Consider the following 24,117-nt stretch of genomic DNA (forward strand, 5'->3'; position numbering starts at 1 on the left):
TGAAGAGTAATAACTGTTCGTCTGTACCTTTATAAAACTACTCAGTAAAAAAATATACATTTACGACATTTTTTACGTGAAAAAGGTCTCTTGGTAAAAACCGCTGCAAGTGGTTTTTGAGATATTTGCAATAGAAATTATCAATACCTGTCATCATTGACATAAATTAAACATGTTGACTAAATATAGTTATTAGACTCAAATCATAAATTTGAAGTGTTTTTGTACCAAATGTTCAACAGAAACTATTTTATCATCATTTTTTGCAGAAAAATTTATGATTAATTTAAAAACATAAAAATTTCCCAAATTTATTATTTCAGTGATATAAAACTATCAACTCAACGTGTTTATTTTTCGTCAATAATGACATGTATTTACTATTTCCATTCTAAATATCTTTTAGAACGGTTGCTCGTAGCGATTTTTACAAAGAGATATTTTTTATGTAAAAAATCACAGAGATGTATATTTTTTCGCTCGGTAGTTTTATATAGGTACGGACAAAAAGTTATTACGCTTCAAAACAGTTAAAACACCCGTAAGTGACGCCCTCTACTAGTAGCAGTCATATTGACATCAAAAAATAATTTCTCACGTCAAAAAACTCCCAGACACCAATTTTCATCCAAATATTGACGTTATTTCAGAAATTATTTAGAAAAAATCGAAATAAAAATGAAACTCCTACACCCTGTATCTCTGAAACTAAGCATTTTAGGACATACATTTATATACATACATATATTGTAAACATTTATAAATGTTTATTTTAACAATAAGACTGACAATATTATTTGTATACTGTTTTGTATTATCTTTTGTTTGTTTGTTTGTGTACCTTGTTTTTTTTTACTTTGTTTGTTAGTTTACCTTTGTCTACAAATTGAAAAATTTTTTGACAATAAAGGCATTTATTTATTTATTTATTTATTTATTTATACGAACTTTTTTACTTATTTTTATCTGCAGAATATGTTGCCGAAGTTTCCGGAATACAGTTTGGACCACCCTGTATATGCTCAAATTGATAACGGTCAGTGATACTAGTGGAATAAATTAGTGATTTAAATTAAATTAGAAGTTTTTTTTGTTTCTCTAATTTCAATGTGAAACATTTAGAACGTGTGTGAACATTCAGATTAGTGGTGGTAATTTTCAATTAGTAGAAAAAGTAAACAAACTTTTAACTTTTTCCACTAGTATACTTCAGAAATTCTGAAAAATATAATTTTTCCCTTTGATTATTATTATCATCTGTCAAGAGAAATTGTGGATAAAAATCAAAAGTTTAATGTTTGATAAGCTAATTATTAGCTTTTCTCTATTATGAAGACAATTGACTAACGCAAGCTGTTGCTAGGATATTCTATTAATTTTAATTTTTTAGACATTGTGAATGATCGAAACTCATAAGTAGAAATTATAATCCTAACCACTAATTCGTGTCACTAATTTTGAGGTTCTGAATTAAGCTTCATTTGGAACCTCGCAAATAGTGGAATAAATTAGTGGTTTCAATTAGCATAGAAGTTTGTTCCTCTAATTTGAATGTAAACATTCAGAACATCAAAATTATTAGTAGGAATTTTCAGTTAGTGGTTGGTAAGTTATCAAACTTTAGTTTTCCACTAATTATACCTACTTCAAAATTTGCGGCGAATGTAATTTTGGTTTTGATTATCATCCGTCAAGAGAAAATGTGGTTAAAAATCAAAAGCTTATGTTTTATAAGCTATTACTATGGATACAACTGATTACCGCAAGCTGTTGCTAGGATATTCTATTAATTTTAATTGTGTTTTTGAGACATTATGAATGATCGTAAACTAAAAAGTATAACGTGTAATTGAAACCACTAATTTATTCCACTAATTGTGAAGTTCTGATTAAACTTTTAGGCTTAAGTTTTTACAATTAAAGACAATATCCGTCACAAAACGATATTTTATTTCATAATACATCATTGTCTACTAATTTCAAAGAAACATATGATTGCAAATCTTACGCGAGGAGAACTATACTGTACCGGGTGCGTTTCAAAAGTGGCTCACCCCTATAACTTTTTCATTTTTTCAGATAAAAAATCGAGATTTGGTATGTTAGTATATGACATAAATTAGGATTGATTGCCGTATTCAATTGTTTTCGGTCACTTCCTGTTTCACTGGAAATGATTACAACGTTTGATTTTTAATTGGCACCCTCGGTATTTTTCTACTTTATTCGATAGACAATGATATTCTAAATAGAATGACATATCTTATGTCAACTTTTGACATTTTTGCTTAAAACAAAATTGTATTTTAAATTTCAATCTAGAGTGCCATAAAAACACTAATTTTTAATCACTTTTGAAACGCACCCGGTATATTTTATTGATATAACAAATATCTATACCGAGATATTCCTTCTTTTTTTACAGCCTCAACGACCTAAAGCCAAGAATAAAAAGAAAAAAAAAGATATTCTTTCTTAAAATATTAATACAACAAACAAATATAATAAAAATTCTTTAAGAAAACGCATCTAGTGGAAACTTAAAATCCTGTTAAATAATGATGTTCCTAGAAGAAAATGAAGTGCAACACTATAAAAGTGTTCTTTCCTTTATTATTGAGGAAGTTCTTCCTTTACAACGCCAATAAATACGGGTTAGATTTTTAATTTTGTCTAAATTTTTGAAATTCTTTGGCCGGTTCCATTTATAAAAACGATTTAGTTATTTGTAGGTTGCAAATTTTCATCCATTTTAGCTGAAAATTTTATATTTTTTTCTCGTACAAAAAAGTTTAATTAAAAAGTTTTGAATCTTTAAATACAGCCTTTTAATGAATTTACTTAAATATATCCAAATTCCATAAATATACTACTAACAAATCTAGTATATCGTTACTGAATTATACTGTTTAATAGAAGTATTAAACGGGGACTTAAAGGGGTAACCCATGTATCTAATAAATAGATATAATTAGAATTAATTTTTACTAATGTAATCATACTTATTTAATTTTAGTTGCCGATAAATATGATTACGAATTAATTGTTCGTTCTCCGGTCTGTGGAGACTTTCTAAAAAGTAGACCCTGATAAAATTTATTGGTGATATAAAAATTGTTCTGGGAATCTGTATCTTTTAAAAACCTCTTTTTATTTTATGTTAATGGGCGATGATGTGGTCAAACCTAAACTAATTTGCATATGGGTAGGTAGGTTTGATTGAGGTTTAGCAGTGATTACTAAAAAACCGCAATAAAGTGCGTTTTTTAAGAAATTCGTGAATTTGATATAATATATTTTATTCTTATTATATTACTTTATTTAATTCAATAAGTTTTACTAGAGAACAAATGAATTTAAGTAAGAAAAAAGAAACGTAATGTTGATATGGTGTGCAATGTAGAAATAAAAATAGGTTTTGTTCAGTGATTCATCTTACCGAAACTTGTGAAAATTTCAAATAAAAGAAAATGGTAGGTAAAGATGTTTTATTATTTTATAGTTCATCATTGTCTACCATTTCAAATCAAAGGACTATATCAAACTGAATACACTATGGAAAGATGCGTACAACTTATCATAGATTGGAACTATCAGAAACAAGAAGTGGTCATCTTGTCCGATAGTCAAGCAGCATTAAAAAATATCAACTTAGTAACCGTCAAGTTGGTCAAAAAATGCCTAAAGAAGCTGAACTAGGAAAAGAAAACGAAGTCCTCCTACTCTGGGTGCCAGCCCACCAAGGGATATGAAAAAGCAATAAATCTAGCTAGAAAAGGAGCGGATAGTCCATTAACTGCACCAGAACCGTTCTGCTTCCCGAGTGAAAACCAACTTAAAGAGGAACTCAAGAACCTGAAAGACTCCATCCGTAACCTACAATGGGAATCCTCCAACGGTGTAAGATACTCGACAAAAATTCTCAGAAATTGCGACCGAGAAAAATCATTTTCCTTGATATAGTAAGAACCATAGAGGTAAGAACAATCTTAGGATTGTCATGAGGTTTTAATAGGACTCTGTCTCTTCAATGAACACCTCAGTAGATTGAAGCTAAGAAACAAAAGCGAATGGGGAAGGGGGAATGGGGAAACACCAGAACGCAGTTGACAGTTTCGAGGGAAACAATCTTGCCTACTCCTTCATCAATATAGTTGTTACTAGAAATGATACTTGACACTGAACGTTCCTAAAACTCTGGTAAGCCTAAAAGTTTAATCAGAACTTCACAATTAGTGGAATAAATTAGTGGTTTCAATTACACGTTATACTTTTTAGTTTACGATCATTCATAATGTCTCAAAAACACAATTAAAATTAATAGAATATCCTAGCAACAGCTTGCGGTAATCAGTTGTATCCATAGTAATAGCTTATAAAATATAAGCTTTTGATTTTTGACACAGCTTAACTTAGAAAAGAATATGAGAATGTAAGTAGTGATCTTCCATATATAGTTACATTAGGTCAGTTACATTATCACACCTAGGTGCATATGGTATTTGGGATAAATATTGGAACCAACGTAACTTTGAATGTAGTAGACAATGATAAAGTCCGAAATTCCTTTAGTTTTAATATTGGAACCAACGATGGGAAGGTATTTGATGCTGGAGCCGACTTAAGCAGAATGACTAAACTCATACTGCCTTCGGGAACAGCACCGTTAGTTAGCAACACCCTTCAAGGTTTGAAGCCACTTTTCCATATTCTTGTATAAGTTTTCTTGTCATCATGGTTTCGACTAAACCCTTCGATCATTTGTAATCCTGCAAGAAGACTGGAATATAGTAAATAATAAGTATCATCGCGTAGCGGTATTCCGTTTCATTTACACTTGCTCATCCAGTTTGACTTGTGTCGTTGTGATATAGCATCTTTGCAGCTTTTATAATATTGGCATTTCTGTATATCTCCTCTAAGTTTTTTTATAGCATACTTATAGCACCATACCGTGTGCATTTTAAAAGTTTATTTACAGTAGACGGTGGCCAACATATCCATATCCATAATACCTCAAAATGAAATGACTCGTATAGTCAATGTATACTCACTGTACTCACTTATGGATACCTGGACACTAATTAGGGTTGAAAGTGCATCATGCATCTACTGTGGTCCAGTTGATGATGTTCAACATGCACTGTTTGCGTGTGAACGATGGCAGGTCTTTAGGGGACCATTCCGTATGGAATCTGGCAGGAACTTACCCGCACTTATGATATACTGAGTTGAAGTGGAAGAAAAATGAAAGCTAATATATCGGATAGTCCAAAGTATAATAAGCTTACAGTTGAGAGTTGGAACCTTTGGTGTTACACAGCAAAATAATTTTGCTATAATAAGCTGTAAAGAGACGGAAGAGAGAGAATGGGCATCATCAAGTAAATCTGGACACTCTTTACACTCAAGCAATGCGAGAGCAGATTCTGGTGTAAAGTGGTATTTGGAGGAGGATTTTTTAGGCCGTAGGAATCCGGCACTACCCAAATGTGGGTCCCAACTAGCAATTATAGTTCCCAGTCCTTTTTAAAATGTCACAGCCCCTAAAGTATAGTTCCTAGGTCCACTCTGCCACTTAAAATGTTACTCTATAAGGAATAGTCACTTTGAAGTATATTTCGAGAGTGACCGGTTAGTGCCTGCCTATCATAAAAGTGGAAAATAAACACCCCGATTGCAAGTCGCAAACATGTAATTTAAAGAAGTGGCTGGAACTACCCGAATATCCGAATATGACACCAAAGACCAAAAATTTTATAGTTATTTTTCAAAGTAGGGGTTATTAACAAGTGCTACCATAATGCCTCCATTAAGTTTTTGTTACTTTATGAAAGTAGCAAAATGGTTACTGCTACCTTCCTAGGTTACTATAAAGTAGCCGTCGCCCATCCATTGCCACCAAAAAGTCACGGGAGTCAAAAACGGCTACTTTATAGTGACCGTAACTTAATATACCCTAATAAATGTAATTGCCTCAGATTGCATCGTGTGCTGCTCTGTTTTAGTGTTTTCTTTTACTTGATTTTAAGCTTTATTAAAATTTTGTAAAATGCCTAAGGTGAATAAAAAGAAATTTTGGTATTCTAGTACTTTCTACCGAAGAATTAAACAAAAATAATCACTGCGAGCCGATGCAACATCAGAAACAAAAACTACATCTTTCTATAATCCTACTGATGAATATCATAAATCAGGTAGTGACTGAGACATTTTCGAAGCTGTTTCTGTAGATGAGTGTAGTGTTAGTTCATCTGAAACAGAATCTCAGAGGAGAACTAATTTGAGAACCAACAACAATATAAAACACGAGCTAAAAGAGTGGGCGTTAAAATACTCTATATATACCTCATGTAGCTCTGAATAATACAAAAACACTAATAATAGACAATGCACAATAAGTAAAAAATAACTTCAAAAGGCAAGGCGGAACATTATAGTGGCACCAATGGAGTGTACAGTCGCCACTGCCGCTATCGCTGTAGCATACGCTCTAATTAAGTGGCAATTTGGTGGCGCAGGGAACTTTCTTGGAAAAAATCACTTTATGGTTCCAAGAAATCGTTGACCATGTAGTTCCAAAGAAAGTTATTGTTTCTATAAAGTCGCCTTTGGGTAGCTACAATTGTCACTTTATCAATCCGAAGATTTTAACGGTGCAAACGGGTAGGGTTGGCCTAATATGTTATTGTTCCCGGTACTTTGTGGAAGCATATGGAACTATAAAGTATTTTTAGGATTAAACGGCCATATTTTTTTCATGACTTTTTAGACGAACAGCCAAATAGCTCAAACATTATGCATTTTCAAGCTAAATATACCTAGATTAAAGCTTTTTTCTTTAGTTATTTTGTTATTTCTAACGGTAAACTAATATTTTAAAAGTTGAATATTTTAAAAGTTTGTTTCAAGCAAATTATTATTATTTTTTAATTACTACATGAGTTTCTATTGCAAATAATATAATAATTTGAAATATTTTGAGAGGCGCTCGAGAATTTTCTCATATAAACCCACTATTTTATTCAGTAAAGTTGATTGCGTCCTGGAATTTTCCTAAAAAACGCGTTAAAATCGCACGGTAAATAACTGAATAATAGTAATAAAAATAATTCCATAATTATTTTCCATCATGACATTTATGTTTATGAAATGTGAAATTGTATGAAGAGGTCGCTGCGAATAAAGTTTAACAGTTTAACGAAAGTTCCACATCATGTCGATGGATAACACTTGGCTGCCACGAACCCGCGCCTAGGCAGCTTCGTAACAGATAAGTCCCATTCACCAGTAGGCTACTTTATAGTAACACATCATAGTAACTCTTTTAGTGGCAAAAACTACCCAAAACACTACCCGGCTACTCAAAATCTTTCCCCATTTTGGTCGCAGTTACTTAGCAGCTACGAATATACGACGTAGCCGCCGATGGTCACCGCCCACTTTGTAGTGGCTTTGATAGTAGCAGTTACGTATCTGCCACTATAAAACTAGTTGGGGTGTCTTATGCAAGATTTTCTCTCCTTATCGAAAAAAGAGATAGATACATAGATAGATTTAGAGTGGATTCACTTCTCGCTTTTTTACTTTTTTTTCTGGTACTTGCAGTATATTGTGCGTTCTTGTATTCCTTTTCTTTCATATCTGTAAGAGTTGCTATAGCAACAAGTCCTTAAACTTTGCTCTGGTGCGGAAGATCCAAACTGCGACCCGTACCGAACCGTTCGGCAGGGCAGGGTACGGCTCCTCGTAGTACCAGCGTCTCTTGTCGGGTCCAGAACGACTCGCAGCGTCGTCACAGCGAGTAGCCCCAGCAAGTGCGTCCAGCGGAATAGGCTAGCGATCTTTTTCGGCGTTGGCGATTTTTCGAACAACAATCGTTGACCGTATGATATCTGCGCGCCGGTGTTTGTGTTTTTCGCTTCGAGGTTTGTGGCTGTGGCTGTGTGTCGGCTGGTTCAGTGTGGCGATTATGCGCTAGCGGGTAAGAAGCCGTAGCCGAGTAGGTTGTGTGCGCGCACGGAGGATTATTTGCCGCGATATGTGGCCCTCGTCCAAGCCGATCGCGCTTCTTGTGGGATGCTGTGTCCTGCCGGTGCTTTTTGTCCCTTCGGCTTTCGGAGATAACGCACAAGAAGTAAGTATTTCTAATTGAATATGTCAATAGAACATTTAATATGAAAACGAGGAAGGTACATGAACTAGGGTTTCCGGAACCGGAGCTGATTTTCGGAACTGGGAATTTCGATACCGCGCCTCTTAGTAACCCGGATTTCCCGTTTTTTTCGGTACTGATGATTAATTTTTGTTCAATGGTGGTGCAGTTCATCAATCAGAAAGCAAGGGATGGTTTTTCAAAGTAAAATGGATAAAAAAATGAGATTTTTAATGAAAATATTATCAAATTATTAAGTAATCAGTCATGAAAAAATTAACATGAACACAAGTAAAGAAAAAAGTATAGGTAACTTAAATTTCACATCAAATCTTGTCTCAAAGAATTTGAGACAAAAGCCCTAAAATATTGAATTAAAAATGCAAATGTCAATTACAATAAACATAACATAATAAGTATTATAGGAACTTCAAAAGAGAAAAGAAGCAAGAACAAATAAAGAAATAGCATCATTACTTACTTAGAAGAGTTTGATTTCGACCGCTAGAAAGTATCAAAGAACTTTCTCGATAAAAAATGTTTAATTGTTACCGAGGCCCGGTTCTGTGATGGCCAAAAAGATCTGAACCCTAATTGTTAGTATTAATTAGAGTTTCCAGAACCGTACTAAAATATTTTCGTTCAACGATTGTGGAGTTCGTCAATTAGCAATCAAGGGATCGTTCTCAAAAGTAAAACCGATAAAAAATTGAGTTTCAAATGAAAATAGTATCAAATTTTTAAATCAGTAGAAAGTAAACATGAACACAAATAATGAACACAAGCGAAAAGAAAAAGAAAACACATAGGTAGCTTAAAAATTCAAACTACATCAACCAACCTCGAAACCAACTTAACTAAATTAGAAAAAAAATAACATTTTCAATTAAAGATGCAAACGCCTATAAAAACATAACACAAAAAAATATAACTAATACATTCAGCAATATTATCCTAAATAACAAAATAACATATTTAAACTTCAATAATTGCTAATAAACATTATAGAAACTTCAAAATAACTAAGTAAGAACAGTAAGAGATAGCATCACTACTTATTTAGGAGAGTTTGATTTCGCCCGCTAGAAAGTATCAAAAATCTTTCGCATGTAACAAAAAATAAGCTTTTAATTATTATTACCGAGTCCCGAAAGAACCGGGAATTAATAACTTCGAGTCCCGGTTTTTTGATGTCTCAAAAGAACCGGGAATTCCCGGGACTTTCGATACCGGGATTTCCCGGTTCCCTTTTGCTCTGGCAACCCTACCTGTACCTTATAACCGAAATCAAACGCCCTCAGAGTGACTTTTGGAATTACAAACGCCGAATATCGTTTATTAAGTCATTTGTTGAAATGTGACATAAAAATTTGTCAAGATTTAATATATAATTTAGAAAAAAAGTAAAAAGTTTTAGATACAAAATTATTTATAAAAATATTTTTTAAAACTTTTTTTCATTTAAATCCAATAATTGTTTGACAATTTTTTTATTATCATCTAGCTTTATTATTGGCAGCTGGTAAAATTTTGGTATAGAACAATACCAAATTTTAAACAGGATTAACTCAGGGTCTACCAGAATATAGGTACTTGTATTATTAAAAACAATTTTAAAATTTGCGTTTTTTTTTTATTTTAGCGTGTGTACCACCAACGTCCAACGCCACTTAAAAATAATAAAATAATTTTGTTTTTACTTTTTCATAATTTTTATCATATTTTTTCCAACATTTTTAAAAATTGTCAAAAGAATCAAAGTGACTGAAATTACAGCGTTCTGTTTTTTTTTCCTGAATAAAAAAATTAATAAAGTGTTGTATTTTCACAGCGATTATGATTTATTTGCCGATATTCAAAATTTTTCGATAAAATATAATAAAAACTATAAAAAAATTACAAAATTGCAAAAATGAAAAAGTCGCAAATTTCAAATTTGATTTTAATAGTAGAGAAATGTTTCTGGTAGGTTTTAAATCACTAAGATTTGGTGTAGGTCTCATGCCGAGAATCAAAGATACAGTACATCGAAATTTTATTAGCCGCCGCTGAACCCGACAATTTTCCGACTTTTTTTTAAAATATTACCAAATTTTTCCTCTCCGGATTCATTCATTCGTTTATTCCAGCTAGGCATTTTTGAAAATATTAAAATCCATATTATTTATTTATATTATCCATATACAGGATGGTCCCAACTGTCTTCCGGAAACTTCGGCAGCACATTCTACAGATAAAAATAAGTAAAAAAGTTTGTATAAATGTATGTCCTAAAATACTTATATACAGGGTGTAGAAGTTTCATTTTTATTTCAATTTTTTCCAAATAATTTATGAAGTAACATCAATATTTGGATGAAAATTGGTATCTGAGAGTTTTTTGATACGAGAAATTTGATTTTGATGTCAATATGACTCCTATTTGTGGGGAGCGCCAACTACATGTGTTTTAACTGTTTTGAAAAGTGATAACTTTTCGTCCGTACCTGTATAAAACTACTGAGTGAAAAAATATATATTTCCATGGTTTTCTAAGTAAAAAATGTCTCTTGATAAAAATCGCTATGAACAACCGTTCTCAAGATATTTAGAATTGAAGTAGTCAATACATCTCATTAATGACGAAAAATAAACATGTTGACATCAAAATCAAATTTTTCTTGTCAAAAAAACTCCCAGATGCCAATTTTCATCCGAATATTGACGATCCCTCAGAAATTATTTGGAAAAAATGGAAATAAAAATAAAACTTCTACACACTGAATCTCTAAAACTAAACATTTTAGAACATACATTTATACGAACTTTTTTTATCTATTTTTATCTGCAGAATATGTTGCCGAAGTTTCCGGACTACAGTTCGGACCACCCTGTATATTACTTCCATATAATAGGTACTAATGGCTAATAGTTTATTAGGCACATATGTTTCGGGCCTACTCCTCATCCTAAGTTTGATGCGTTTTTTGGCGTTGTCTTTGGAAAATAATGCACAAGAAGCGTATAAATAACAGAGTATCATTTGTATAGACAAAAGAAATTAGGAGCAAAATGAAAACACTATCACAGCGAGTGTACTCTATTGTGTTACACCCGTTCGTAGTACCACAATACACTAAAACACATTATATTTAACACTGGACGCGCGTTTCACTAACCATGCTATCAGCAGACGATTTAAACTACAGTTCGGCTTTAATCAACTACTGATGATGCTAACATAGTTAGCGAAACGCATATCCCGTGTTAAAAATAAAGTGTTTTGTTGTATGTATTGCGGCAAATTAGTATTTTTATTTTGCTGTTGTTACCACAGTCATTTATTACACCATAACACACCACAGTCATTTATTAAAAAAACGTCGATGTACCTACTATATTATTGTAAACTACATATACATATGTTAAAGCCCATATGTGAAAACGTAGGTCCTATCTATATGGTCTAAATTTCACAGACCGTATATATAAGACATGGTTTTTCATGTACGGTCTAGACTGTTAACCTACGGACTATTGCGATTTATGACTGTATATAATCAAAGGCAAATTAAACGTTATGTGGCCCAGTTACAGATAGACTGTATATAAATGAACTAGTTTTTTTACAAACTGATCAGTCCGTTTGTGGAAATACGAGCTGCTTACACGGTAATATAACCCTAAACAGTATAATATTTTATAGATAATACAGGGTGGCGCCTCTCATACGCCGCGAAAGCAACGAGAACGGTAGTTTATATCGAAATGAAATGTTGGCAGCGTATGTAGGTTAACTGAAAGCATTTTATAAAAATATATAGAATTATATAGGGTGTCCCCAAAAAAAAGTAACACATCAACGTTGTGTTTGTTCTAATGGAACACCCTATATATTAATTGATTTTCGGATTCTAGAAAAAAAATAAAGGTGAGTTTTATTAAAGAAGCATATACCTAAAATCTAAGGATTTTGACATATTTCACAGTTTGTGAAAATGAAGAGTAAATTTTAAATTTCGATAACAGCTACCTAAATTTTAGTTGACCTTGTATTGTATAGCCTGATATTTAATTATAGTAACCATTGTATGATAAACCAAATTGAAATTTGACCCGAAAAGTTATACAGGGTGAGACAAAATTAATATGGAACATTAGTCACTTTTAAAAGCAAGTTACTCCTTTATTTTAAATGGAACGCCCAGAGTATTATTCCGGTGTTCAAAGGGGAATTTATAGATCTTCAAAATATTATTAAGGTTGCCTATATGCCTATCTCTTAATATCTAAAAAAATCTAGGGGGCTGTAATACACCTTTTGTTAATTTAACAAAAAACATAAAAAAACCCAGACTAGATAAAATCAGGAGCATTTAAGTATTCTATTAATTCGTGAATGCACACTGCATTCACCAACTAATAGAATCATATCAATTCTTTCTGATGTAGGATAAGTTTGCATTTTCGGCAAATTTCTGAGATTTTTTTTTGTCTTAACTGACACAAAAAGATAACTAGTTGTTAAAGTTGGACTAATTAGACAGTTATGTTGAAGTAACGTCAGACAAATCACCAGCCCCCCTAGATTTTATCAAATAAATATCTACCCAGATCAAATCATGTAAATGAAAATATCTAGGAAAATCTTTGTTAGAGAGGTAGGCAACCTTAATAGTATTTTGAAGAGACATTAATTCTTCATTGAATATCGGAATAATATAATGGGTGTTCCATTTAAAATAAACTAGTAATATGCTTTTAAAGGTGACACCCTGTATAACTTTTTGGATCAAGTTTTAAATTAGTTTAAAGTACAATAGTTAATTTAACTACATATTAGGCTATACCGGGTAAATTCTAATTTAGGTAGCTTTTATTGTAATTTAAAAATTGTTCTTTGTTTCTAGAAAATGTAAAATATGTCAAAAACCTTACGTTTTAGTCATATACTTCTCTTATAAAACTCACCTTTATTTTTCTCCCAGAATCCGAAAATCAATTAATATATAGGGTGTTCCATTACAAAAAACAAAACTTTGATATGTAACTTTTTTTGGGGACATCCTGTATAACTCTCTATATTTTTAAAAACTGCTCTGAATTAACCTATATATGCTCACAACATTTCAGTTCAATACAAACTGTCGTTCTCCTTGGAGCCTCCGCGGCGTATGAGAGGCGCCACCCTGCATGTATTAAGTCAACAGTCGGATTGTTATTTATAAAATAATTTCTGATTGAAGGTTTATTTCCTATCCGAAGGATTTAATTACTATTGAAGGTTTAATTTTAATACATTAACTCTAATATTTTGACAATCAGTTCTAAGGCTTGGATTTTGCTGCGTGACTATGCCAACCTAAGCTGTTTAACTCTTTGCTTTACTAAACCATAACCGCTGTTCAGAAGTATTAAAAGTTGTTTAAGAAGAGTTTTCGGCACCGGCAATTTTAGTACCACGCCAAAAAAGGCGCTAATTTTTTCGAGCACTGGGTAGTTACTTTGCTTTCAAATTTTAAAATAAAATCAATCATAAGGTTTAATCTATGAATTAGTAGGAGTGACACATTGAAGTTATCAAAAGTTGACATGGAAAGTGAAAGTTATTTCTTGTCAATAAAAACACGCTGTTTGTTACACAACACGAATAATTGTTGAGCGGTCCTGGTATTAATTAATTATGCGAAGTGTCAGTCAAAACAGCTGAAGCACGTTATCTGCCGTGGCCTCTTTTTCAGAGCTGATGCATTCCACGATGCAATTATGCAATTTAGAGTGAATATGTGTTTAGAAAATATGATGGCGTCGTCTTTTAATATGAAAAAGCTGTTCGGTGTTTTACCGGATTTATTCCGTCATTTTAAATGATGCAAGGCTGCCTAGATAACCAGATAATGCGTGTCTATTTTTTTTATTCATTTAATTTAACTTACTATTTTATAATCAAAGATATCTGGACAAACAGAAATCCAAAAATAATTTTTTATCGTAATGGGTAGAAAAACAACATACACACTGCAACAGAGAGTCTTGGGTTAATACTTGTGTACAGTGTCCCAGGCTGAGCGTGCATTAGATGTTTCTAGAGATCCACAATATCTAGATCGGAGATTTTTTGCACATCATTGTTTTACAACGAGATCTATCGATTGAAAATATCTTTAATATGGCGGCACTTCCGGAAATACCGGAAGTTGACAGCAACTATCTTATTTTAAACGGGTGCCCCATTTTTTATTACATACTTAAATTCTCTGTAAAATTCTATGAATATTGATGTTAAACACTCTATACCTATCATTAACCGTTTTTGAGAAAAAAAATATTTAAAATTTTTGAACGAAAAAAACTACCTGTCAAAAAAAATTGTATAGCCTAATAAAAGTCAAATGTAATGATTACCACAGCTACTGTGACATAAAGGGAACATCTGTGGCTATCTATTTCAAAAATTAAATTGTTCAAATGTCATACAATAATGGTGGTGGCTGTCATGGAATTGACTGATTCAAATGGAAACCCACTTTTTTATTTCAATAATGAAAAGGTTTTTCAATTCATTACTTTTTAAATATACAGGTTCCTATACCTAAAATAAATCGTTTTTATTTAAGATTTAATTTGAAAACGTATATTTTTTTTTGATTTTATCTAGCTTCCTTTGACATTAAGTGTCAAACGTTCAGGCAATTTATTCCACCTGTCAGAAAACGAATTATTTGAATTTCCTATATTTATAAATAAACAAGCCTGCTTAAGAGTTTAAAAAGTGTATTTATAAAAATAAATCTCGTATTTTCGCTCTTTAGTGATATCTAATAGTTGATATTAATAATTTCCGTACGATCGAAAAAAAAATGCGCAAAGTTGCCTCGGAAATGATGCTGCTTTTTGAACAAAGCATCACAATATGACATGGCTAGATCTATTATTTTACATCACTTGACGTTTAAAGTCATAGGCTACTGGTTAAAATCAAGAAAAATACACTTTAAAACTTTCGTGTTTCCATTTGAAAAAAATGGTTTTTGATAATTTTTTCATCGCTCAATTCTATGACAGCTGGGATTATTATATATGACATTCGAACAATTTAATTTTTGAAATAGATAGCTACATGTTTTCTCTTTATGGCACAGTGGCTGTGGTCATTAAACACTAAATTTGACGTTTAGGCAATACACATATTTTTGACAGGCAGTTTTTTTCGTTCAAATCTTTTAAATAATTTTTCTCAGAAACAGTGAGTGTTAGGTATAGAGTGTTTAATATCAAAATTCATAAAATTTTACAGAGAATTTAAGTATGTATTAAAAAATGGGGGCACCCATTTAAAACGGTATTTCCGGAAGTGCCGCCGTATTGAAAATATTTTTTGTAATCGATAGATCTCGTTGTGAAACTTTGATGTGCAAAAAATCTCAGACCTAGATGTTCTACTTATCTAGAAACTTCTAATGCACACTGAGCCTGGGACACTCTCTATATCGGATATGAAGAACAACGGGAAAAACGATGAAAGTCCATTTTTTGCTAATTTGATTTTCACGCCATAATATTTTTCGTCTTAAAAAGCTACACCTTTTGGTACCTAAATAAATGGGAATATCGATAACGGTCGCATAGAAACAGGCATTTAAAAATGGGAAAACCCAAACGTCCGTGCGTACTTTGAATTAAAAAACGCTCTCCTGAACATATATCGTTTTTGGACACTCAACGATTTTCACGTGTGCTTTTGATATGGTTTCTGCTAGAGAATTCTCGATAAATTTGTCTTTAGTCAAGACGAGAAAAGACTATTCAACGCTTTGAGAATAGTGATGGGCATTACGATTTTTTTAGTAAATCGAATCACACGATTCAATTTCTCATATTGAATCGACTCCTACGATTCGTTCATTTGAACGAACCATATGCACAATTTACGTTTCATAAAAACAAGAATCGTAACTGGCACTACCGGCGATAATTTGGGTGGACCATTACTTAAGGGACCAGAAAAAGAAATATACAGTTCTTTCATTTGTTTTTCAACATGTTATGACACTGGCGTAATTCAATATATAATATATTTATTATATAATAAATAGCATATAATACCGGATGATCGAAAAAAATGGCCTCCTTGAACTACCAGATCCTCCCGTACTAAGCACAGTATAAATAAGTTTTTTTCTTGCAAATAATTTTTTTATCGTTTGCATTTTATGCCCATGATGTTTGTTTAGGGCTTTTGTTCAAGTGTAAATATTGGTACCTGCATTTATGCCTATAACACCGTCCGTCGGCGCCGGCGCGAAGAAAGCATTGTGAGCCGATTCAATTCTCACGACTCTTTCAACGCACGATCGCATTGTGATCTGATTCAATTCTCACGATTCTTTTTTCCGGCTCATCGTTCAAATCTTATGGATCCGTGTTGGCCACGATTCAATTGAATGAACCGTACTGTAAGCAATGAATCAATTCTCACGACTCTTTGAACGCACGCTCGCATTGTGATCCGATTCAATTCTCACGATTCCTTTTGTACGGCTCATCGTTCAAATGTTATGGATCCGTGCTGGCCACGATTCAGTTGAACGAACCGGATTGCAAGCAATGAATTTTAATCTCACGATTTATTTTTAATACTCGTTCAATCTTTGCCCACCTCTGCTTAAGAACTCGACAAATCAATTCCTAGGTAACTAAAAAGACACACATATAACCCGTAAAAACCACCTATTAGAAGATGTTGATAATGCTCTTCCTGCAACCTTATTTTATAAGGAAAACAACTATGAATTAAAATTTCATTTCTTGGTTGATGATTTTGCGGGATACTGGTGTAGTTTTAGTTGGCATACTATGTTCAAATTAAAAAAATAGTATTGAAAGTTAATTATGATTTGTTTAATCGAAAAACTGTAATGTTATTAACGTAACATTTTATAAAACTATGATAAGGCAGAACCTGAAAATGTTTCTTTTATTAAAATCTTTTTTATAATTATTTATATAATAATGTTACTAGAAATTTTGTTGATTTAATTTTTCTAATTATTTTTTGTTTAATTAAAGGCTGTTGTACATGTGGCAACTGATAGGGACACAATTAGATATAAAAAAAATGAAAAAGAATTAAAAAAGCACTACTCTATAATTATTTACTTTTTATATGGATTTTTTACCATTTATTGTTTGTTCTTGATTTGTTAAATAATAAGTGCAGTTCTAGAAACTATAAATTTGCCATTTCATTTAATTATTGATCTCATCTGTCAGTCTAATTTGAAATAGACCAGAAATTTAAAAATAACAGCGAGTTTTATTAAAAATTTCAAATTTTCTCCAGAAACCAGAAACTCTAATATGGGATAAAGAAGCTATGTCAACGTGCCAGTAAAATAATGCATGCAAATAATGTAAAAATATTAGCAACACAAAATGTAATAAAATTTATAAATGTTATTTAAATTTCTTATATCACCAATCATTGTCGTCTTGTCATCGCCCATAGGTTAATCACAAACGTATTTTACTTAAAGTTGATAAGTTTCGATTGGCACTGAAATAAATTTGTATAAATTTATATGTATCCTACATGGATATATTAAAATTAGATGTATTTATGTATGTTGGCCACTAAAATAATTTTCTATACTAACTTCCTAACCAGTTTTGAGAAGATGTCTTACTTCGAAACAGATGATTTAATTAAATTTCAATACAGTGTATTTCAGTACAACTTGGAGGATCGACTTGTTTCAAGTAGTTTTACATCCATTTGCAACAAATATAAAATGCAATATGCATATCTTAATGTCAGCTATATCATTGGCATTAAATTTACTAAAGCCGCTTCAATATTTATATGTCTAATAATGCTATAATGATAAATATTTTGATGAAGAATTTTGATAAGAATGAAGCTATAATCATAAATATATTGATATTTTGTTACTGACACCATCGGTGAATATATTGAATTGTGATTATTATTAATTTCATAATTCTAAATAAACCTTACATGGCAATTTAATTGACATGGTTATTGCAATTCATATACATGGCTGTTTATAAATAATATAAGAATAACAACATGCTATTTACTGTTCTCAGAACATAAAAGTAACATTAAGGAACATTAAATAATATAATAACTTGGTTATACTGTTTGAAATTGCCGCCATCCTAAGTTTCCGTTCATAACTGCAACGTCATTCAAATGATGTGTTTGTCATTATTAGGCTGTCACTTTGCAAATATATCTATATCAGGGAAAATGTCAAAAGTTGACATATGTCATTTTATTCAGAGTGTTATTTTCTATCGAATAAAGTAAATAAATACCGAGGGTGCCATTTAAAAATCAAAAGTTGTAGATTTCCGGTGAAACAGGAAGTGACCGAAAACAATTGAATACGTCAATCAATCCTAATTTATGTTATATGCTACCATACCAAATCTCGATTTTTTAACTGAAAAATAAAAAAGTTATAGAGGTGAGCCACTTTTGAGACGCACTCGGTATGTTATAAAATAAAAAATCTTCTCGGACTGGTATTGTCTTTTATTATATTTAGTTAGTAGTATGAAGTCATGATTACTAAATCTCGCTTAAGATGGGCTGGCTACGTATGCAGGATGCAAGCAAACCGCCTACCGAAATCTCTTCTTTACGGTGAACTTGTAGAGGGTAAGAGGAAACCGGACGGACAACTCAAAAGATACAAGGATGTTGTTCATGAAAACTTAAAGGGGATAAGTATGCAGCATCAGTGGGAGGAAGTAGCGCACAATAGAACGCAATGGAGGAGAATTGTAAATTCAGTTAATAACGACAACCAAAAAGTAAAGAGGCAACAAAGTAATGAGATTTTTGACTGTCCGGAGTGCGGAAGAGGGATAACATCACGTATCGGGCTTTTCAGTCACAGAAAAGCTCATGACAGAAAACGCCCTGCGTAACCATCTTTTGATGCGTGTCAAATACTCGTCAGCGAGTAATGGCAGTAATAGTAGTAGGAATTTAGTTAGTAGTATTACTACACGACGTTTCGGTCGGATTTTGAACTAATCTAAATTCTAAAACTAGTGAGCTTATATAAATATACTAGAGCATTTTGCCAGCATTATTTTATAAGTGATTATATGCCATATTGTGAAAAATTCCATACTTGGATTACTAAAGGTATTATTATTCTTTGATATAGCATAACATAAAGTATCCACAAGGGTGGACGTCAGGCGTTGGGGGTATGGTGACGTCAAACGTCATTTGTCAAAAGCCAAACGTCATCTGTCAAACGTCAACCCCCGATGTAAACACAACGTCGGCGTCGTGCCAAAGATGTGCCTACACCCATATAAATATAACTAAAATATACTCAGCCTATAATCTCCAAATAATAAAGCCCAAACAGTGAAAGAAAAATATGGTATTCTGCATAAGTCTATTTCACCCGGATATTCATTTAACTGCACATGCTTTACCTGAAGAAGTTTTAATTGGTCGGTTTTTTAAAGGGAAGTGGTTGACTGACATTTCACCTAACCTTCAATTTTATTTATATTTTTATTATTTATAACACATTATCATAGAGTTGGAAAAATATCAAAAAATAGTTGGAAACTATAAACTAAACAAAATCACTCTTTTACGCGCACAAAGAAAAAAATAATCCAAACAAAACTAAAACAACAATCAATCGGGGTTTGGCGCAATCGCAGTTCAATCGATATCCGGGTGAAATAGACTTATGCAGTATTAATATTAATATGGAGCTGGGTTATGTTGTCTTTCTCTTGCAGCACAGAAACTGCACACTGGGTTAAATAGGGAACCCTGAGTATATTTTAGTTATATGTATATGCCTACACCGTGTCTACTATCTACGTTGTATCTATATTCTGCCTACGTTGTGTTTACATCGGGGGTTGACGTTTGAAAGATAACGTCTCACGTTTGACAGTTTGAGAGTATATCCTACTATATTAGTATTGATATGACGGTATTATAATGTATATCCTACAATATTAGTATTGATATGATGGTATTATAATGTATATCCTACAATATTAGTATTGATATGATGGTATTATAATGTTGTACCCTACAAAGTATCAAATTACTAACCATTTCTTAAGTGTATTATAATTTATAATAGAAGTAATTTAAGTACCTACTACATTATATTATTCTTACTTCTTAATCTTTTCTGTCAACAGGCCACGCTTAATTCGTCTATCGTAAATTACTAAAACTAATTAATAACACTTGTACTATGACTCTCTTAAATATTTTTATTACGTCAAGTAGAGTAGCCAGGGATGGGTTTAAGCCCAGCGAGTTGAATGACTGAGAACTTTGTATCAGTGGATTACAATAAACAAATATATTAATTTTGGAAAGCTTTTGGCTTTAATGCTAATATATCCAGATTTTCAGTAGCTTCTTTCTGTTCAGCTTAATTAACAAATAGATTATAAAATAATTCTATTTGTACAGGGTCCGGCAATAGTGCGTCGGGCATCGGTAGAATAACAAATCCTAGAATAACAAACTTAAGAATTTTGTTTAAGTGCAAATCTAAAGTATGTTCTAGGATGTATTCCAGGAAAATATTTTAACTTCTATAGGGTGACTCAAAAAAGTGTGAGTGGATCGGGATGATTTTTTTTAAATGGAACACTCTGTATATTATTGCATTTTGGGCTTCTTTTCAGATCACTTTACATAATCCTAAGATATTAGTAAATATAATTCTATAGTTTCAGAAATATTAATAAATAAATAAAAAAATATATAATATATATAATATAATATTTTTCAGCCTTTCTTAAAAAATTTATTAAAAATACAAGAACTGTCCCGAAATCAAAACTATATTAGATATTTACTTTAAATCGTCTGTACTTACTTTGCTCTAAATATGGTAATCGTATATCAAACAGGAGGTTCAAAATTTTACGCCAAATTTTCTAAAATATGAAATAATTTTGCTTCTTTTTTTTAAATGGAACACCCTGTATATTATTTTTTTAATAGATGGAGAATTAAAAAACGATAATTTTTTATATTTAGAGTGTTTCAAAATTTTTAACGGTTTCGTAGATATTCGCGGTTTTATATTTCATATAGCATTTTCCATTGTAAATTTTTATCAAAGCCACCCAATGATTTTTCTCTCGTATTTCACTATTGAGAGAAGCCATATGAAATAATACTGCGTGTATCTGCGAAACCATTAAAAATTTTGAAATACTTTAAATACAAAAAATGTTCATTTTTTAATTCTCCATCTAATAAAAAAATAATGTACAGACTGTTCCATTTAAAAAAGCAAAGGAAAATTATTTTATATTTTAGAAAGTTTGGCTTAGAATTTTGAACATCCTGTATGATTTAAGATTACGATATTTATAGCAAAGTTAAGTATATATAATCTAAAGTAAATACCTAATATTGTTTTGATTTCAGGACAGTTCTTGTATTTTTAATATTTTTTTTTAATGAAGGTTGAAATATATAAATTTTTTATTTATTTATTAATATCTCTGAAACTATCGAAATGTATTTCATGTTATTTATATTCATGTTATTCATATCTTAGGATTATGTAAAGTGATCTGAAAGGAAGCCAAAAATGCAATAATATACAGGCTGTTCCATTGAAAAAAATCATCTCTATCCACCCACACTTTTTTGAGCCACCCTCTAGAAGTTAAAATATTTTCCTGAAATACATCCTAGAACATCCTTGTACTTTAGGTTTACACTTAAATAAAATTCCCAAGTTTTTTATTCTAGGATGCCCGACGCACTATTGCCGGACGCCGGACCCTGTATATCACTGTTTTTAATCACTATCTTTATTGATTTTAATATCAGATGTAGAATATTCTACATTCGCGAACTTTAATAGTAAGTTTTCTAACAAGAAATATTGCTTTATTGCAAGTCCAACCCTGGAGCCTATTCATATTCATACCGTCCACAATCCGAAATTTCGAATTTACAGACGCGTTTGTAAATAGTGGCGGAATGGGAAAAGAGCGACAGACCGGTTTTAAAGCAATTAAAAGCCTTTTACGATAATAACATACAGGTAGATGGAATTCAATGAAAATGGGAATGCATAAAGAGGAGTGCAGTGCCTTTGGGGCGTTGAAAATGAACCCGGACCATTACAATATTAACTAAACGACGTCGAAATAATTTTAGAGTAATACCTACTGTCGATGGTTTATGGCATCTTTTGCATAAATCCATAGATGGATGCATATTTATGATTCTACGAAGCATATCATTAAATCAGGGTTATGTAATTTATGGCTTTATTTAAGTGTCTATACGGTATATATGTTGTGACCAAGTTATCGCACTTTTATTTACATAAGGTGGAGATGATTTTCAACATTTACTGTCCTCGATTCACGCAGTTGTGCAGCTCTGAACTGTCCAAGAACGCGATACTCTACCTCCATTCAATTGAGTCATATAGTTCAGAATTATTCCTATATATTATTAGTGCTCGGACTTCCCAACTATTTTAGTGAAGTTAAGTATAAAGATTGACGGTTGACGACTTTTTTTGGTTCCCGATTGAAAAATTATGGAGATATGGAGAAACTAATACCCACTTTATCCATCTTAAAACATCCTTTGGGATTAAGTTTTTCAAATTTGACAATGTTTTCAGCTTGACAATTGACATGTTTAGGCACCAGTCTATCACGCACAGCTCCTTTCAGAACCGTTCTCGAGTAGCCCAGGCTTAAAGATCTGGAATTTGAAATTCGCGAATGGAGGACTAATTAATAAATAAATAATTGAAAAATATTATGATATTGTATTGTATTGTGTTAATTATTAGTATTAGAATTTTTATATATCGGATTATTGAAAGTGTAGTACTGTCTATATTAGTGTAGAAAAAACTTGAGTATTGGAAAGGCTTAAAAGGAAAAATATATTTTGTTTAACTATGTTTCGTGAATTTATTATAGTTTCTTCAGGCACTATACAGGGTGAGTTTCCTACGATGTTCTCTATGGGTATCTCGGAAACTACTGGAGATAGAGAATCGGTTAAATGGGGAAAGAATTGCAGTTTTGTGGGATCATAAATATAAGCCTTTCAGATTTTTGAAAAAGTTCATGGCTTACTAGATATTTGGCAAAAACAAATTTCGGCTATTTTAAGAATTGTCCCTAATTCCATTATAAGCAATTTTAGACAAAAAGTTTTCAGATAAAACTTATAGATAATCACATCCTTAATGAGATTGTATCCTCCTTTTTTTCGGAAGCCTGTCATTTTTGACATATGACACAAACATATGTTTGTTTAAATGGAAACCATAATTGGCCAAGACTTCATAAAAAGCGCCATTTTTTAAGCTTTTCAGCGATATAAGGTATAATATGTTTTCTTCGAAAAATTACTGACTTATAGCCAATTCCTATCATTTTTAAACAATTTCACTTAGTTAGCCATGGAAACAAGTTCAATCAGCTTTGCTCTCATAAATGTGAAGCTGTCACATCCAAACTTTGTAAATTAAAATAAACAAAAATTGTAAATATGAATTTTTCAAATGAAGAAAAGCGTGTAGGATTATTGGTTCAACTTTTCTTGGCCATACATTTTTGAGGATACGTTGACCGGTGAATGTTACGTTTCTTAGAGAACGGTTTTCATGAAGACAAGACATGTTAAAAAAGTTAAAATTAGTTATAGCCAATTCTTATCTTTCTTGACTTAATGTCACTTAGATTGCATGGTATTCTTATTCTGTTATGATTAATAACTTATAAAAAGTCAGAATATATTACTAAACGGTTCTTTACAATTTACATTACACAAACTAAAACACTTAAAAAAGTAATATCACTACACTACATACACTTTAAGTTATTTTAGAAAATGTTTAAGAAATCCGCCATTGTTTTGAGTTGCATCTTTTTAAAACTGAATTATTACCTATTCT

The 24,117-nt window shown here is 31.8% G+C and overlaps 1 protein-coding gene across 2 annotated transcripts in view; it reads left to right on the forward strand.

Annotated features, from left to right (window-relative positions):
• The first annotated feature begins 7,776 nt into the window (after window positions 1–7,776).
• The window catches only part of LOC115883685 (SPARC-related modular calcium-binding protein 1), a 142,625-nt gene continuing 126,284 nt past the window's right edge, over window positions 7,777–24,117 (forward strand). For both annotated transcript variants that reach the window (XM_030902075.1, XM_030902083.1), the window contains exon 1: window positions 7,777–8,137. In XM_030902075.1, coding sequence (XP_030757935.1) covers window positions 8,042–8,137 — 96 coding nt within the window. In that variant the 5' untranslated portion in view covers window positions 7,777–8,041. The remainder of the gene's footprint in view (window positions 8,138–24,117) is intronic.

This window comes from Sitophilus oryzae, unplaced genomic scaffold (assembly GCF_002938485.1).
Source record: "Sitophilus oryzae breed Bouriz unplaced genomic scaffold, Soryzae_2.0 scaffold_111_pilon_pilon, whole genome shotgun sequence".
NCBI lineage: Eukaryota > Metazoa > Arthropoda > Insecta > Coleoptera > Curculionidae > Sitophilus > Sitophilus oryzae.